The 18,879-nt window shown below is 41.4% G+C and overlaps 1 protein-coding gene across 3 annotated transcripts in view; it reads left to right on the top strand.

The window, feature by feature from the left end:
- LOC137156069 (prosaposin-like) overlaps positions 1-18,396 on the top strand; it is a 33,949-nt gene extending 15,553 nt beyond the window's left edge. For all 3 annotated transcript variants that reach the window (XM_067552662.1, XM_067552661.1, XM_067552660.1), the window contains exons 3-14: positions 623-697; positions 1,007-1,132; positions 1,687-1,881; positions 3,185-3,328; positions 3,969-4,025; positions 8,538-8,651; positions 9,772-9,873; positions 10,170-10,353; positions 10,561-10,724; positions 13,574-13,654; positions 14,252-14,359; positions 14,964-18,396. In XM_067552662.1, the coding sequence (XP_067408763.1) occupies positions 623-697; positions 1,007-1,132; positions 1,687-1,881; positions 3,185-3,328; positions 3,969-4,025; positions 8,538-8,651; positions 9,772-9,873; positions 10,170-10,353; positions 10,561-10,724; positions 13,574-13,654; positions 14,252-14,359; positions 14,964-14,999 (1,386 nt within the window). In that variant the 3' untranslated portion in view covers positions 15,000-18,396. The remainder of the gene's footprint in view (positions 1-622; positions 698-1,006; positions 1,133-1,686; positions 1,882-3,184; positions 3,329-3,968; positions 4,026-8,537; positions 8,652-9,771; positions 9,874-10,169; positions 10,354-10,560; positions 10,725-13,573; positions 13,655-14,251; positions 14,360-14,963) is intronic.
- The last annotated feature ends 483 nt before the right edge of the window (positions 18,397-18,879 follow it).

The raw sequence follows: 18,879 nt of genomic DNA on the forward strand, positions 1-18,879 counted from the left end.
TAAAACTGCCTTTATGCTTCTAATCAATATCTTAACTTTACACAACGTCTCAGATGGTTATGGGAAGATCTGTTCATCTGTCCCCCACTCTCCCTTGTTTTGGAGTACAGTTTTGAGTCCCATTGATCTTTATTATTCTCCTTATTAAACACAAAGCATTAAAATCAAATGATGGCATCCTTTCTAACTAATTCCTAAACAGAGCATCCAAAAACAATCTTAATAGCCTGAATGTCTTAAAGGGGAAGGTGAACAGGAGGGTCCTTCTAAGATGGGCATATCAAAAGCAAATTTTCTCAGTTATATGTGAAAGAAAACATGCTGTATTATAGGGATATTTCTGACTGCTGTAGGTGTGCTATTACTTTGCTTTCTTTCACCCACATACGTTGGTTCTGTATCTGACATCAATCTACTGTAGAAACTGGAACTTGACACAGTTGAATTGGCCTTGATTTTGGGATCAAATAGGAAGAGAATTACTGTCAGATTTTTTTTTTTTTTTTGGAAGGGAGAAAATAAAGCACAAAAGTCTCGAAAAATGCAGTGTGCAAGGAAAACTTAGTATATTTACTAACATTTAAGTCCCTCTCAAGTAACTGATGTTCACTCTTTTCCTCAGAAAAGCATCCCGTGTGACTTATGTAAAGAGGTTGTAACAGTGGCTGGGAATTTCTTGAAGGACAATAGCACAGAGGTAAACAGTGTTTAATTGCTTAAGGGCACTATGTGGCTTCTTTGTAGTAGTGGTGATGCTCGAGGAAGGAGCAGAGAAGGGGAGTGATCTCCAAATGGGGTTTAACACCTTTAAAAACTAGTATTGAAAGTGTTAGTATAGTGAGTGTCAACACTGGCATCTCTGAGAAGATCTGGTATTCGGAGAGCCAAGACCTCTATCATCACACTCCTATTGCCCCACTTCAGAGTTCAGGGGTTTCTAAATGGTGTGTAGTTTTCTCTGACTGCATACATGAACACAGCCAATAATCCTCCTTTCATCTCCAAGGGTGAGATCCGTTCTTATATCGAGAAGACATGTGAGTTCCTTCCTGACCAAGGCCTGGTATCTGAGTGCAAGGAGATGGTGGATTCCTACCTACCAGTTGTCATGGATCTGATCAAAGAAGAGTTAGTAAGTTGGCTATAAACAATTTTTGAAGACCTTAAATTGAAAAACTATTCCTTGTCCCTGAGATTTGTTCCTTGTAGGGTAAGTGGTGTGCGGGTTTAGTCCTTTGAGCAGATACAAATCAGATTTACTAACTCCTCTTATATATAGACAGTTATAATCCAAAACTCGCTGTTAATTTTTGTCCTCAATCTCTAATAATTTTACTACTCCTGATAATATAAATGTTCCTGATGTCCAGAAATGGCTTTATTATAAATTGGGTTAATACAACATTTGGACTTTTCCAGCTGTAGTTTCTATTCACTTGCCTATACAAAGTTGACTTATCCAGTAGAAGAGTTTCTATTTCAGGAAGGTGCAGATTGGGGATTACAAAGAAACAATTAATAGTTTAAATCCTAAAATGACTTTCTTGCAGTGAATCTTTTGTTCACTTCTAAGCTGTTCATTGGGTAGAGTGCTTTTTCTTGTATTCATTTTTTGCTCTGAACTTCCTGTTGGATTGAACGTGGCATCAGACTAGTGCTTTGTTTTTCTGTTTCTGCCTTTCTCAGGATCATCCTGAAGTAGTGTGCAGTGCCCTCTGCTTGTGCCAGTCCCTCCAGAAACACCTTGCTGCAATGAAACTTCAGAAACAGCTCCAGTCCAACAAGATACCTGAATTGGACTTCTCAGAACTGGCATCTCCCTTCATGGCTAATGTGCCTCTTCTTCTTTACCCTCAGGACAAGCCCAAACAGGAGTCTCGGGTAAGGATGCGGTGTATTGGGGGGCACAGGAAATGTGAATGTGTCCCATTCAAGTATCAAAATGGTCTTTATGACAGCTTATCGATGATTCAGGTTGACAGGCAACTTTAGAAGTTTGGAAAGCCGAGATGCGTTTAACTAAGTGGACGCCGCACTACAAATAAATTCTGTGATGCATATGATGGTGGAATAGCAGTGTTGCTGGCTATGCAATATTTGTTATGATTTGTCTTCTGTATTATAGTCTGAGGAAATGGTATTGCCTGTAATTAGAGTTGCCTGGCTTTTTCCATTATAGGATCCTGCTTTTAGTTGCTTATAGCTTTTTGCCAAACTTTAACTCTGGGATAAAACTCTTCCAGGCCAGGTGTCGGCCTCAGGCAGAATTGTTCTCTTTAAAAGCTTCAGCAAAAATGATTTGCTGTTTCAGAGAATGAGATGAGGGGAAAAATGTTTTTCCCATTTAAAAAAACCATAATCAAACCCAAAATCCAAACTTACTGTTGTTAGTGAAGTTCTGGTACCTCTCCGTGCTTTCGAACAAGGGCTTGAAATTTGGCAGGGAAGTGCTTTTGCTGGTACAGTGAAAAAACACGCATATCTGGCCAACTTATAAGCCTTTGAACATCTTAAATTTGCAATGCTCAGTAGAGACTTTAGTTTAGCTGAAATTTACTGAAGATTCTGTCTGTCCTGGGCATGCTGCAGCCCAGGGCTGCAGGGACTGAGCAGGACTTTCCCTGCAGCTGCTTCTCCCAGGGGACACTCTGGCACTAGATGTGAAAGCAAAGAGAGACTCCAGCAGGGAATCAGTAATCTCCCTGCTTGATGCCTTGTGGAAGAGAGAGCAACCTGAGTCCAACCCTGAGGCAACAAGAACTGGCTTGCAGGGAAGGAACAAGATGTGTTGCATAGGGAGTAGACTGGGACAAGAAGCCACAGAGGACAGACCGGAATGGATTGGGGCAGAATGGCATGTGACTATCAGTTCACTCCCCCCAGAGGTGGAAATGGAACCTGCGATTCTGGAGTCTTAGTATCACTGTGCTGTCAACAAATGGCTGTGACACCTGCTGACAAAATATGGACAACACCCCCCTCAAGTGGCTGGCACATTACAGTGACGCCAACATACTATTCCTGTCAGTTACTCCTTTCGTGTGTTAGGATTTTAAAAGTACTTCTTTTAAGAAGTGTTCTATGATAAGAACTTCTAAGTGGTAATTGACACCAGCAACACAAGTCTAGAGCTTGCTATGCAGGAACATCTGCCAATGTAGTATTTTTCTTTCTTCCATTTCAGGGGGCTGGGGAGGTGTGCAAAGACTGTGTTCAGCTAGTCACCGATGTTCAGGAAGCTGTAAGGAGCAACTCATCTTTTGTGAATTCCTTAATTGCTCATGCCAAGCAGGAGTGTGACCGCTTGGGACCTGGCGCAGCTGACCTGGTAACAAACTAATCTTCTGTTAATTAAGGAAATTGTCTACAGTGGGACATGAAATGGCCTCTGTAAATGACTGTTTGTTTTCAATGGGATTTATATTTATTAGAAACAAGGTAGATAATGTTAAGTGTGGCTCTTGGCTTTAACCTGCTGGTCCAGCACTTACAAATCGCAAGCTTTCTGATCTAAAAAACTTCTTGTTTCCTTCCTTCCTCCCAAAATTAAATCTTCACTCTAAGGTAAGAGTCATAACGTTTTTATAAAAGCCTGGAGGATAGTGGCAGTTAATCTGGTAATTGCTATTAGCTCTGAGATCGTTAATGCTGTGATGATTTTAATATATTTTTCTTTAATTAAATAACATAATGAGGTTGCAGGGAACGCATGATATGCCCAAGTCAAGAAATTTTGTTTCAAACTGTGTCCATAAGTACCAGATTTTGTACTTATGATTGCTTGAAAGGTAACTGCATAACAGATGGCAAAATACTACATATATGCTGGGGACAAATTAATGATTGTGGAAAACATCACTTTGAATTTTCCAGCATATATGTAATCTCACCATAATATGGCGTTAACAGCGGCATGTATGGATAAAATGGTTTTGTTGTTTACTAGGCTGTCTTTCTCTCTCTCTCAGTGCAAGGACTACATCTCCCAGTATTCAGACTTGGCTATTCAAATGTTGATGCACATGGTAAGATCATATGAACTCAAACCTCTCAATATCACTTCTCTGCTTTGTGTAGCTTCCTCTGATTAACTCATTCTGGAGAATATTACCTTAAGCTTTCTAAAGGTCATCAGGACTCCTCCAGATACATTTTTGAAGTGTGTAAACTTCACGGCTAAGGTCTTGATCCTTAAGTCATATTAGTTTACTTGAAGACTAAAGTCTGAATTCATTCTTTAGCTGTTTCCCTATGTATCTATCACAGCCACTTTTAAGGGTCCATAGAGAGACATCTTTGTTCTTGCAAACCTAGGAGTGCATGTAATAAATGGCTTTTAAATCTTCCGTGTGTATATTCTCTCAAACCTGGCTACTTTTTCACCTCTATGCCAAAAATACTTCTCAATGATACTAGAGCTGGTCCTTTCCTTGGGGGTGACTTGATAACAAAACTGGTTAATGAAATGGGTGTGGCACATCCCCATAATAATAAGCATTGTCAGAGGAGTGAGGTTTCACATAGCTGAAGTTCTAATGCATCATGAGGTTTGGGTGTGTGCAGTGGAGAAAGAATTTATTCCATGGATACGGGTATTGTGTACAAAAATGCATAAATCTTGTTTGTAACCACTTACTTAGCACTTTTTCATTCAGGGATTGCAAAGCATTTTACAAACACTGGTAAGCACTATTTTCTCTATTTTAAAAGTAGAGGAACTGAGACACTCGTGTGTGTCCAAAGTGACATATTCACTGTTAGTGGTAGATCTGCGAATAGAGCCCATGACTGACTTGAACACTTGTTCTAAGTGATAGATAGGCTATCTCACTTTAAATAACCTTATTTAAATTGTGTTCAGTGTGTCTCAAAGGCTTGAAATTGACAGCATATTATGGACCTTTTGTTTTTTGAGTTTGTCTGTCAGTATTTCAGGGCACACTTTACGCAAAGAAGAAAATTTAAATGTTCATTCCAGTTAGTTGGCTTCATATTTTCAGTTGTAACTATTGCATCTTGACAATACTTCAAAATTGGAACATGAACACATCTAACATTCTCGTTTGCTCTGAGCAGTGTTCAAATTTTGTCTGGATGTAGTCCTTCCCAGGCTGCTTTCAGTGTGATAGCTTGAAAAATGTCTAGTGTGCTACAACCCGTTCTGGAGTGAGCAGTTAACTAAATGAAGTGTTGTCCTTGCACTACCAAACTTTAAGAACTAGAGCCTCATGCATAGAGGTTGGGGCAGTAGCAAGATTGATTTATTTTTTTCGGTACAAACCATATGCACAGTTCAAGTGCTTGAGGTTTTTTCCTTTAATCTTAACTGTTATGTCTTTCATTTCTTTTTTCTTTCTGTCTGTCTCCAATCTCCTCTATCAACAGCAGGACCAGGTATGTGGGAAACTTGCCTGTGGTGATGCTTTGCTTTTCAGCTACAGGGCTGTAGTTCACCTCTTGCTAATTAATTGTGTATGTGATGTGACTGCAGTCAGCTCTGACAGATACAAGGGATGTGTGTGGGAGGGAGAGGCTGGTTTGAAAAAGGGAAGGGCAAGAGAGATCTCCAGTGAAATAGGTCATGGTTCCTGCTCCTGATATCAGCTCTTCATTAAGATTTCAATCTAATGGTGGAACCACCAGTGCAGCAGATTACTTTTCCTGGGGTAGAGGTGAGGATATAATAAAATCTTGTCACTGCCCTCTAATCAGTTTCTGGTTTCACTCTTGAGTCCTTTAGCTCAAAGATGAAGTCAGTGCTGTGACTGGTTCTTTTCTAGGATTACCTTTTATAGCAGGGGTTCCCAAACTTTTTGTCATCACAACTCCATTTTAATGAGGTATTTGCTGCCGGGACCCTAGACAGTATGTGGGGCGTCATTTTGCTCTTTGCACAGTGTGACCTCGCATGCACCGCACATGCAAGGTCATGCTGTGCGGAGCAAAATGGGTCCTCCACATACTAGGGATTGCTGCAGCCCCATCCACTGATAGGTGCGACCCCATTTGGGAACGGCTGATTTATAGGTCAGGGCAATAGTTGTAGACAACCACAGGGGGCCTTCAGATTCCTGCTCTTCCAATGCCTCTTATTTTCCTGTTTAGAGAAGTCCTGGGAGACCTTGTGTCTGTCATGTTTCAATGAGAACATGTTGCATGCATGTGATGCTGCTGTAGCATTAATAGTTTGAAATGCTTATTATAGTGCATGAGCCAGGGAACTCAACTAAAGGCAGTGCCTGTCTGATCTGAATCTGTGTAGTTGGAAGCGGTGCTATATCTGAGGTATTGCTTCTACCTGTGCATGGAAGTCTTATGGGCGTCGGGCATGATAAATAAAACTCTATTGCATTCAAACAGTAAACCTTCATTATTTTGAAGCTTGTTTGACTTCCTAGAGGATGGAGATGGAAAAATACTTCATCTCCCTTTCTATTACTACCTGGTGGTCAGACTGTCTGTGTAGGGGGGGGAAGAGGACAGTCTGACCTCTATTAGTGAGTCTGGCCACATCTAATCTAGACTGCTTTTTCTGCTAGCCTACAGTGCTGAAGATAGTTTACCAAAAAGCTCTTTGGAAACACAACCCTCTAGCTTTGTACCCTACACTGTAGTAAATGCTGTCTGTTGTGTTGGCATTGTGCATCCTGTTTTGAACAATTGTTCCCTGTTTCACGTGTCTGGCACTAGTTTGTATATTTAGTAGTTCCACCAGTTTCAAAGAACTCAGGACTTCTGGTTACATCTGTGAAAGTGTCCACTCAGAATTGATATAAGAGAGAACCAGCATCTAAAATAACCTCCTCTTCTAAAGGGAGGAAATATTTTGAATATATTTGACAAACTTTTATATCATCATAAAGTGCACACACACTTACAGCTCTGAGTGCTTTAGTATTGCATGTCGTAGGGTCCTGGGTTCTACTAAAATTTCAATAGCCCTTCCTCCTGGCTCTTCCCTAATCCTATATTAACCCCACACAGGATGGAGCAAACCTTAGTAAACCTACCTTGGGAGAAGAGTGGGGCAGGAAGTGTTTTAGTTCAGGAAATAAACTCTCCTTTTAAGGAGGAGAGAATGCAGTCCCTTTTTTTGCAGTAAGCAATCCAGTTATGGTGTACATTTATCATTCATTGCTTGGCATGGGTAGAACTATGGATACAATAGCTCCAGTCTTGCTGTCCCGTCCGTCCATCTCTCTCCTCCCCCCCTCCCCCCGTGGTGGTCTGAGCACAAAGATCACAGAACCAGCTAAACTATGTTTAGTTACTTGGTTACTGTTATGTAGGTGCAAGTTCTTAAGGGAGCACAATCAGTTTGAAATCTTCTCAGGCTAAAGAAAAAACTTTGTTCTTTGTTGCTTTGCGAAGGATCAAGACAAACGAGATGTTAAGTGTTGTAGGATGCAAAAAGTAAACAAAGAATTTTTTTCACTAATCTCTGTTACAGCAATATTAACTGGTCATTGTAGTAATAGTAAAGTCGTCTCACTACCCTACCTACATTTTATCTTTAAATTGTTGGTGTCCCTTTTTAAATACCTGTGCTGCAGCAAGTTGGAGCAGATTGCTGTAATCCAGTCGCTGTCATTGGGTTTGCTGAGCTGGAACAGTTGTGCTGCAGCGAAGAGCTGTAGCAGAATCGCTCCTGTACCATTGAGATGGGCTCAGTCCAAGAACCTAGATGTGCAGAGCCATGTGTGCTGGTGATCCAGAGCTTTTGTTTCCGTTTGTGGTTTGCCCCTTCCTCTTTGTTTCAGCTAGTAACTTAGTACAAATCTTGCAGATACTTATGAAACCCAAAGCCTTGTGTACAATAACTGGCTTCTGGCTAGCTTTTTTTTTTCTTTAGTTTTTTGCATTTCTGGATAATATAGAGACGTATGGGTTACATTCTTTGCTGCTGTAGTGATAGTATATTATAACTGCATAAAAGTGATCTGGTTGGAAGCATCTCTTCATGTCATTATTTGACTTACTTTAATTGGATGCCAGATTATGTGATTAATTATGTAACAGAGGCTTTTATAGAGAGTAGTTGATTTTATGGATGGGAGAGGAGTCTTTGGACTTACCAGCACTTCTTGGATCTTGCATAAACTCCATGGAGTCCAGAGAAGCTTGTTCTTCACTCAAACTTTCAGAAGATTTAAAGGGGAAATAGGAGAATGTCATCTCAGTGTAATCCCATCGGCTACTGTAAAAGATGTATATCTTTTAAAGGAGTTGATCATTTGTAAATGCCAAAGAACTAGTCCTAAATCCACACTGGCATCAGATTAAAAATTGCTAACCTGATAAGTTTGTCCTGCCTATAACAGTGATGGCCAAAACTTTAGTTTCTTTCCACAATACTTGAATTTGAGAACAGCCTTCTTGGACTTCTAAAGCTCCTAGCTGTATTACTGCTTTTTCAAACCTGACCTATTCTCCCCCTCCCCTCCTCTCTCTCCCCCCCCTTTATTGAGTCTGTGAGGTTAAATGGAATCTGTGTAGAATTTTTTAAGTTCTGTTTTTGATTGTGTATGTCTCTCCAGCAACCAAAGGATATCTGTGTCATGGTTGGCTTCTGTCCTTCCCTGAAATCTGTGCCCCTCCAGACTCTGGTGCCTGCGAAAGTGATGCATGAAGTGAAGATGGAACCTGTGGAGGTAAGTTGGGACTTTCAATACTTGCTGCTACTTTGCTTATAAAAGGATCAAAGCTATTTCTGACTTGAGTTATCAACATGAGCTAGATGAGGAAGCAAAGCTTTACAGATGCATGCAGACTTCCAGTTGAGTGCACAGAATAACATATCTCCTAGCATATTAAACTACTGACCTTCACTGGTTGGGGGTTAATTTATGAAGCTGCTTCCTTTTGGAGAGTTGGCTTGCACTTTGCGGTGGTCACAGAACAAAGCTATAAGGTACCATTTTAATCTTTAGTCAAGTGTGAATTATAGTACAGTACTAGACTCTGGCCAGGGTGTTGCTTTCAGTTGCTTATAATTTTAATTTTGAACAACAATTCTTCAAGCATTATCAGAGGCAGTAAGCCTCACTGAGGAATAAACCTTTGATTAAAATTGAAGTTTAGCATGGGTTTGGAGTTGAAAGCTTGTGGTGGTTTTATGTTTTTAAAAAAGACGGTATTCACACATAACTTAATCAGTTCAATTTATATTTTGTTCAAACTTTCTGAAAGTAGGTTCCCCATCATCTTTTGTCTGAGATGAAGGATGAGACACTTCAGCCCAAAAGAAAAGTATTTTTGAGCTAGTTATAATGCACTCGAAATAAAGACTCTGAAAGGAATGCCTCTGTGTGATGATCATCTTTCCGGTAGAGGAAACTGGAGGATGTTTGCAGTTCAGATTTGACTTGGTCCTGAATATCCTAATCACTTTGGTAGCTTTTTAAAAATCAATGCGGATAATAGAGTCCAAGTATTTGGAATGGTGGAAAATCACTAGATAGGCATTTATTCTCCTACCTTTGCAGGGTTCAGTCCACTTCACATAACTATTCATCCAATATTAAACTGGCCAAGAAGTGACCTTTCCAAGAACCATTTTTTTTTGGGGGGTGGGGAGACCCTTTTGGAATTTACAAACAGACTTTAAATTTCACTTCTTCTGTGGCTCTTTGTCCATATTAGCTTCATCATATGCAACTTACTTTCCAGCAATTTATCTGTGGTAATTAGCGTTAGCTTCTATTTGTAGTGATTTACTTTAGAATATTGATGACCCTAACTGTCTTCTATAAATGTTACCCTTATACTCAGATGCAGAAAAACCTGGTGCCAGCTAAAACATTCTCTGTGTGTGATATATGTGAAACTATGGTGAAGGAGGTGGCTCTCCTGCTGGAGAACAACAGGACAGAGGTATGTTATTGGTTGAAAGGACAGATCTTGTTTTGAAATAGAGCTTGTATTAAATACTTGCTGGAATGATGCAATTCTTGCTTGGTGCATGTGCTGCTGCTGTTATGGGGTGGAGGGAGAAGTGGTATGTGGTAGCTGGTATTGGTCTAATAGCACTCTGTGGGTTCCTTGCTCTCCTGGAACAGTGAGGTCTCCGTCCCCTGCCAAGGGGGATCAGGGGCACAAATGGATACTAATGGGATTGATCCCATGGATTTATTCTTCCTTCTCACCAAATCTCCCACTCTTGCATCCAGGCAGAAATGGTGTATGAGATGGAGAAGGTCTGCTCCGTGTTACCTCAAGGTATCAAAGACCAGTGTAAGGACTTTGTGGAAACCTATGGCAAAGCTGTCATTGACATGTTGTTGGAGGCAACTAATCCTGAAGCTGTATGCATCATGCTGAAATTATGCCCAAGCAACAGGCCTTCTCCTGCAGGTGGGTAATGAGTTTTGAGTATAAAACACACTTGTTTGTGTGTGATCAGCGCCCCTTGTAAGAGCTATCTTTTATTATACTATTTACCTAGAGTTTAAACTGTTATCCTCTTGGCTACTCTTCCGACTAAGAGCTGGAGCAGCTGCATGATAGAGGCTTTTCATATAATCAAAAAGTGCTAATTGTCATCTGTCTGTTTCTGATCAGTGAGAATTGTTCCAGAGAAGTTACAAGCTGGTGACTTTTGTGACGTGTGCAAGATGATTGTAGCTTACTTAGAGAAGCAATTGGAGAAGAATGCCACAGCAGGTGAAATTGAGGCTGCACTTGAAAAAGTCTGTCATTTCCTGCCAGAATCTGTCAGTGACACGGTAAAGTACCTCATGTGGGGAGGATAAATAGACATAAAAATTATCACTTAACCATTGTGGGGCTATAGGATTTCAAAACTTCACCATCAGGAGGGCTAAAATACATGCCCTGTCACCTATCTGAGTGCTTTTTTCCAGCCCAGATCCTTTACACTTCAATATATTTGGGATTATCCTTTCTAAAACCCAGCTGGGAATAAATTCTTGTGCACTGTGGCTGGGTGTTAACGTCAGGACCTTCATAGTGGCTTCTTGTGTTCTTGAGATGACTGAGTTCCTCCATCTCCAGCGGGTGATATTTGGAGAATTATGAAAGAGCTCATCAGCCGCTGACTGCTTTGAAACTAGCCACAGTGCAACTAAGACTCTTGCGTCTGTTTTGGTTCTACATTGCCCCAAACTGACAGCCTGATCCCTGCTGGGATTTCTCTTATGCTTGGTATCAAAAGGTATAAACTTCCTTTTTGTTCGTAGTAAAGTGCACGAGGTGAGGAGGAAGCTTGATCTCTCCAATATTGGAATTGGCAGCACCTGCGTCTGGATATGTGGCAGCCTGCCTTACAATCAGAAATAGAGAGCAATGCAAATTGGGTGAATGTATAAATCTGTCTAGCCCAGCCGTTTCTGTAAAACTGTAGAAAGACAGAATTCACACGAAAATACTGCCCATGTCGTGCTAAATTAATTATTGGTCCGTCAATTGCCATAAGTATAATGAAGGAATTTCCTCCTTCTCTGGAGGATAAAAGGAGTTGGCGGTTATCTGCTGTTCCTTCCTGAGCTGGCTTCAGTTTAAAAATCCACGTTTTATATAGAGAAGCAAGTTGCTGAATTGTTTCCTGAATACCTTTCTTGGGAAACTTGTAGTGATTGCAGTTTGTGATGGCCTGTATCTGAGGCGGAGGCATTGGGAACCGATCATGTGTTAGACCCCTTAGTACAGTTTAGGGGACTAACCAGTTTGTCGTTTGACCTTGTGAGCTAACAAAAGGCACCATGGGGTAGTACACAGCTGAAGATATTCTGATGGCTGAAGAGGGTGCTAGTGGGATATAGCTTTTCACATAGGTTTAGCCATGTAAATCCAGTACAGGTCTGTGACTAAAAGCAGTTATAAGTTGTGGCTTTCCAATGACTTCTGTAGAGTGAGCTGATGATCAGCCCGTGTCAAAATTGGCAACCTTGAATTCTCATTAGAGATCATAGACTTAATAATCATGGAGACTGACAATCTTCTCACCCTTAGAGATGGTATATCCAGTAAAGGGCTGAGTGATGGATATTGGTGCAGTAAAGCTTGCCCTGCTGCTGCCCGTGTTCTACCTGTTCAGTTTCCATTTCAGACACTGGCATAATCTCTTCATTTGCACTAAAATTTGCATTAAAATGTTGAGCAGACTCTTCTCTCCATAGTGCTGTGATTATCCTTGGAATATTTGTATCTGTAGTCTGTCTCTCCGCCCCCCCCATGTCCCCTCAGTTCTTTCATGCTTGTGACTGTGTTTTAGCTTCTCAGTAGCAGGTCAGATTTGGCGCTCATGTCCGATAACATACAGATATCATCCTAATGCTTGCTGTTAGATAAACCATTGCCTCCTTGAACACTGTTTGGAGGAGGAGTGTCTTATAAATTCTTCAATAAATTTCTCTACACATTCATAATCTAAACCAAATGTTAGCAAAAAAGGTGGGAGGGAGAAAAAAATACTTTAAATTAGACCAAACAAAAAGGCCTACTAATATAACTTACGAACTGTCTTAAAATCATGATTAGTAAACAAAAGTAAAAGCACCAGAAATCAATACAACATTAGTGTGTTGAAAATGAGGCCAGATTGCTGGACAGCATAATGAAGGGGTGGGCTAGTCTGCCCAGCACTCTGCATTTGGGTCTTAAAAGAAAAAGACTTTGGGAGAAAAATTGGTTACAGGAGCCAGCTTTACCATCATGATTGCCTCCCCTGCCACCCCCTACACCGTGGGCATTTGTCATTCCTATCTTGAGAGGTGTCCTGACCAGACCAGGCCAAAGTGAGGGACCCAGATGACATCGCCACCTCCACCAAATCTAGCTGAATTGTAAACACCACCTGGGATATGTGACTTTCTTTTCCCACTGTCCCCATGTGTCCTTTTCCTTCCTTTTCCTCATTTCTTCTGTTTCCTGTCTCTCTCCTTTTTCCTTCTGTCTAGTACGTCTGGCTGCATATTCTGCAGTACTGGTGTAGGCCTGTCACCAAAAAAAGGTAAAATGAAATGCCCAAAACAGCCCAATGCTGTTATGAGTTTGCCAGGTCTCAGAGTGTCTGATAAGACTGTGAGCTGTGCCTGTGTGTTTTTCATCAGTGAGGTTGCAAGTGAAAGTTAACCCCAGAGACAAAAGCTGCATTTTCTACCTTTGCTATTCCTTTCTCTTCCCTTTTGTGTTTGTCTTGTCTCCTTTTGTCTTAAAGGAAATGGGATTGGACTTCAACAACAGTGCCAATCCATCTCAACTAACGTCTCCTTTCCTTAAAAGGACAATTACTACTATCTTTAGTACCATCTAAAAGACATTCAAACAAGGGGAATTTTCCTTCTATAAACTCTCTCCAGCTAAAGGGAAAGGGAACAAGTAATATTGGTTTAAAAAAAAGCCTTACTTAACACTTCAGATGCTTTAACTGGTTTTCCTTCTTTTCTGTAACTTTATGAAAAGGCTAAAAATATGAATATTTACCCTGGTACTAACCAGGCTGAAGTCTCTGTATACCAAAACTTGTTGAACACAATTTAAGGTTAAATGGTGACAGCGACTTGTTTCAGTCTCAATTAATACAAAATGTCTTAATTACTGTGTCTTGTTACAGTGTGTTCAGTTTGTGGAGCAGTATGAGCCGATGCTTGTGACGCTCTTGACAGAGTTAATGGACCCCACTTTTGTCTGTAGTGTAAGTAGTGCATGCAGCTAATACAATTTCTGTGTAGAATAAGCTCTGAGGTAGGGACCATACCTTCCTCTGCGTGTGCGTGCACACAGGCTCCACTGGAATACAAATAAGTACGCCATCAGCTGGGTTTGGGCCTTGCATGACTAGCTGCTCAATGTCTTACGACTGTTTGGCAGTTTGTAGTCTTTGGCAAGGATGAAGGGGAAACAGGGGTTCATGAGTTAGATGACCAGATCTGTATTTCCCAAATTTTAAACACTAGAATTGTACCTTCAGTGAATGACTCACATTTGCTCATGTGAGGTCTCCTGTTTCTAGTAGAATCTTCTGTATAAAGTTGAGAGACCAGAAAACAGTATAAAAGCTGAAATTGTCTAATGTCTGAGAGTTGGTGTCCCCTCAAGGGGTGTCTCAGAAATCTGTTCATTCAACTACAGACTGAACTGGCACTAGCAATCTGGCACTGCCCCTACTTTAACCCTGTTGGCAATAGTCATAACTGTACAGATAGGACTGAATCACAGGGGAGGACTGAGATCCCTGCATGTAAATGGAAAGACATAACTTCACCTTTCTCTCCCCTCTTTCACTGCACAGAAATTAGGAGTCTGTGTGTCATCCAAACAGCATCTCTTGGGATCAGAAGAATGTGTGTGGGGCCCAGGCTACTGGTGTAAGAACATGGAAACTGCAGCTCAGTGCAATGTAAGTCGTTAGGGATTTCCTCTTCAGCATCAGCTCTGAGAAATACAATAGCTTTTGTTACAAATCACACAAATACTATGTTCTGGCTTCTGTAACACAGCCTTAGAATCCCAAGTTCCAGTTTCAGAAAGTAACCAGGTGAGCCCCTGTTAAGAGGACTGGTGTCCTGGTTTAATTATAGCCTCTTTCGTACCTGTTGTTGACTTACAACAGGAATGTCTCCCATGTATTCTTTGGCCAAGGAGAATTGTAACATGGCTTCTTAATGGATAGATTCTGCTGGCTCCAAAAACAGATGGGAGGTATTGCTGTTCATTGCTGGGAGATGTTTCCTCTTGTAGGGTGCAATCTCTGGGCCCTGATAAGAAGATGACTAAAGAATCAGCAGCCTAAGTCTAACTTAAAGACCTCTAACATTTGAGTTCCTGTCCCCCAGTTTTTCCTTGTGCAGTGCCTCACGATTAATTTGATTCAGTGCAAAACCAAACAGTTTTTGCCTCCAGAGTCCTGTGTTCATACAGGTTCACACTGGTGATGGTTTCATTTAAAACTAGCAAGCTGTCTTTTTTGCACTTCTTCTACTACTCTTTTCTTTTCCTCCTAGGCCATCGAGCACTGCAAACATCACGTGTGGAATTAGAAGAGATCTTTAATTCTGAAAATGGCTGCCATGGATTTTGTTTCTTTAATTGTGGGGTGAGGTTGGTGGGAGAGCTAAATCTCAATGTGTCCCTCCCTCCCTTCCTTCCCTTCTTAACTTCCCAACCCTGAAGTTCCTTTATTGTCATTTTTTTGTTGTAGTACTGCTGAAGGTTCTGTTCTGCAATGTTGACTTAACAGAGGCTATTTCTGATCATACAGTTTAACTGATTATACTCTAAAAATATATGTTACCCTGTGGATTTTGACCAGTGGGCTGGAGTATTGTCAGTGGTGGGAGGAGTGGCATACAGTGCAAGTGAATGAAGACAAAACAGATGAGTCAATTCTAAAAAAGATCAGAACACTGTCTAAATTTTCAGTGTTGTTCTAGTCAGCAATTGGGAAGATGCCCATATGCTCTTGAGTGCTCTGCATTAACATCTGGCAGGAATATTAAATTACATACTACTGGTAAAGAATTGAACTTTCCTTGTGTAATCTGTAGAGGGAACTGTTAGGGTAAATGAGCCCATGAATCCCTTGGGCTGGAATTTTCAAAGATTTATAATTGTGTAAGGGGAATTTATGCACCTAGAGAATTTTCAGTAATAAGTGTGTGAAAGATCTTTGTGTGGGGGGGTCGGGCAGTTTTTGTGTTGAGGACATGGCCAAGGTTTAAGGATGTGATCCAGTATTAATGGATCATTGACTTCAGTGGACTTTGAAAAATCCCTTTGAGACTTAGGGTCTGATCCAAAAAGTTGTGGGAGTGGGGTGGGGTCACGTCACAGGCTTTATGCATTGAGAAGTTCATAAATCCCGGAGTATGCCTAAGCAGTTGGGCAATGTGTTATTCTAGGACCTGGCCTGTGCTACAGACACAGCCTATAGGGATTTCTAAATATATCTTATGATCTACTGGGGGAGATGGGGAGGGTTAATTTGAGAAAACAAAAGCAAAGTTGTGTGATGTCCAAGTGAGCTCCAGCTAAAAATGTGTGGAGTGGGGGGGAACAGGGGGAGGGATTGAAGTTAGATCTCTTCACATAAGTGCCCTGCAGGTGAGCAGTGCTCATCTTTGCTTCTGTGAGTCCATGATCAGGGCCGTAGTGGCCTAAATAGCTCCCCTCATCTGCTGGGCAACCAGAGGTGTCTGCTCACCTTTTGAAGTCTGGAAATGGTAATCATCTGGGGCATTGTGGTGTCGTCATTACCAAGAGGAGGACTTGCTGGACTCCCTGTGGGTGCGTGCCACGCCAGGGGTGTGGGTGGAACACAACTAGCAGCACCTCCTTTGTATATCTCCAAGCTGCCTGATGGAGAGGTGCTGGACCCTGCCTGGGTGGAAGAACCATTCTGCATGAGCTTGGAGCAGCCCAGCCATCTCCTCTGGACCTCATTCTAGAGGCTTCAGTCCAGAGCGTCCCACTCCACAGGCAATAGGTAAACATTTAGGGCACAGGTTATCCCACTTCCATTGAAAGTCTTAAACTGGCATTTTTTGCTCCTTTTCACCAGCCTTGTAGCACCCATATCAACGTACAAAATGGTTCCAGTAAGCTCTTTTCATGGATCTAGCACACTTTTGCTAGATGGAGTGTATGAAGTGCAAAGGAGGGAATTTATGAAAGAGGGATGAGAAAAGAGGGCAGTGGATTCATCTAAAAGGTGGGAATGGATCGATCACATTTTATTTCCTCACTTTGAGTTTCACTGAGTCAGCTGGTGTTAAATGGTGTATCTTTCAGTGATCCAGGACACCTAGGGAGACTGGGAGCTGTCCTGCTATGCCCAGAGCTGCCACTTGTTTTCAATCTGTCAGGTACCAATTAGCATCCTCTTGAATGCTCCATGAGAGACACTACAGGGCACCCACTAATATACGGAAGTGTTTTGCCTGCCAGTTGGGAGATGCAATAAAAATATGGGGAGATAGTTGTACTGTAGATCTGTTTCTGGCAGCTCTGGACCTGCAAGGAAAATAGCCTTGTGTTAATGCTGGGCCCTGTGCAGCAGACCATGTCCCTGCCTGGGTTCATGCAGCACAAAACATGGCTAATGTGATAGTACCATATTTGAGCACTGGTTCTTCACATGCCAAAGAAATGGGGTCCTTTCTATAGCCTGACCACTAGAATAATGGGAAAGACATGTCAAGAATGTCAGAGTGAATTAAACTCTAGCCAAGCATTGTGGGAATACATTCCTTTATTTGTAACGTTTCATGAGCATCTTTTCACATCCATTGCTTTTTAAAGCAGAGAACAAGCCCAATGGCACACATTCCCCTGGCACAGAGTGAGGAAACAGACCCAGAACACCTCAGCCTTCTGCTATTTAGAGAATAGACAAGGGTCGTAAACCCACTGGGAAAATGCCACTTATGTGGGCATTGACAGGGTCCCCAAACACTCGGCTTGGGATCACACAACTGATGACTAGATTAGAGTGCATAAGTCTGAACAGGATTTGTAAAAAGAGGCATTTAAAATAAACTTTGAAAATGTCTGTGAAGGGAGAGAAGATGCACAGCTGTGCATGTCTTCCCAAATGAGGCATACACAGAACTTTGAAAATTCCAGTTTCAGCTTATTCGGAGAGCTGCCAGTGATAGTCAGCTTCTCTGTGTGGGCATTCTCTTGGGGTAGCTTGTGTGTGGGGGGCAGTTCTAGTAGCACACTTCAGGAATGAGTTAACTTAAAACCACTCAGTTGCTGCTTTCGTGCATCTTGACTTTTTCTAGTTGTACGTCCTAGTCGACTGAGAAATCAAACTGATATATGTATTTTTTTCCTGTTTGAATGTATACAGAACCCTTGACAGTTCTCATTTCTCAAAAAATGCTGTAAAAATAACATGCATCTGCATCTTTTCTCCTTCTCCATGATAGCAGGTTTGTGCAGTGGCTACAGTGGCTTCTGTCTCGTCTGGGGTTTCCCTGTGCAGAATTGGTGGGGAGGGAGGGAGAGACGTTTTCAGAGAACAGTGGGCTCTCCTTAACCATAGCACCTCTGCCCTGGAATTACAGGACGTGAGATACTGCATTCTATACTGCAACCTTAGATCTTTCAAACTAGAGGGCATCCTTTTAATCATGGCTGGAGGTAACATGCTAGATTTGTAAGGGTGACAAGGTTTTAATTGTCTTGCTTTTTTTTGGAAGCAAATGATTAATATAGTCACATTTGGGGCAAAGTGAATTGGAAGGTGTTTTGTGTAGTGTTTCAATTCTGATGCTAGGAACCTATAGTTTTTTCTCTTTCCTCCTGTAGAGTGGGAGCACTGTCTTACTCTAGACTGGAGGAGAAAAGCATGCAGTTGCTTTCTGTAGCACATTGTCTTGATTTTGCACTAAAGCTTCTGTAATTAACAATAAAAACTTCTTGAAAACCTGACATCTTTGTGCTTTTTGCTTTCTAAGTAGTAGTTTCTGAAACCTTTTACTGGCTTTCATCTGCCGATGATCCAAGCATTGTGTACGTTCCTCTGTTGAAAGTTCCCAGGAGAGCCTGAATTTAGAGATCACATCTTTCCCTATGCTCCTAAGTGTTAGATATCTTGCAATGGGAGCTCTAGCATGAAGGGGAGTACATGCTATAGCTTCTCACCAAAACTGTTGGAATATAGAACAGCATTGACACTTTTTGATGGGCTTCCATCCTTGCTTGAAGGAGGATACACGTTAACCTATTTGAGTGGTGTTATGGTTTAGAGATCAAGGTTTTGTGACTTTATCTGGAACACAAGGCCTGTGAAATGGGAATTTATACACTGTGAGTTGAGGAATTCAGTGAGGCTGAACTTTGTTTCAAGTGCTGACTAGCATCTTAGACCTTAAGGACATTGGGGATGGTTCTTTGCTAATAAAGCAATGTATA

The sequence above is a fragment of the Emydura macquarii genome, unplaced genomic scaffold (assembly GCF_026122565.2).
Source record: "Emydura macquarii macquarii isolate MOO-44397 ecotype Brisbane River unplaced genomic scaffold, CSIRO-AGI_Emac_v2 contig_1390, whole genome shotgun sequence".
NCBI classification, from domain to species: domain Eukaryota; kingdom Metazoa; phylum Chordata; order Testudines; family Chelidae; genus Emydura; species Emydura macquarii.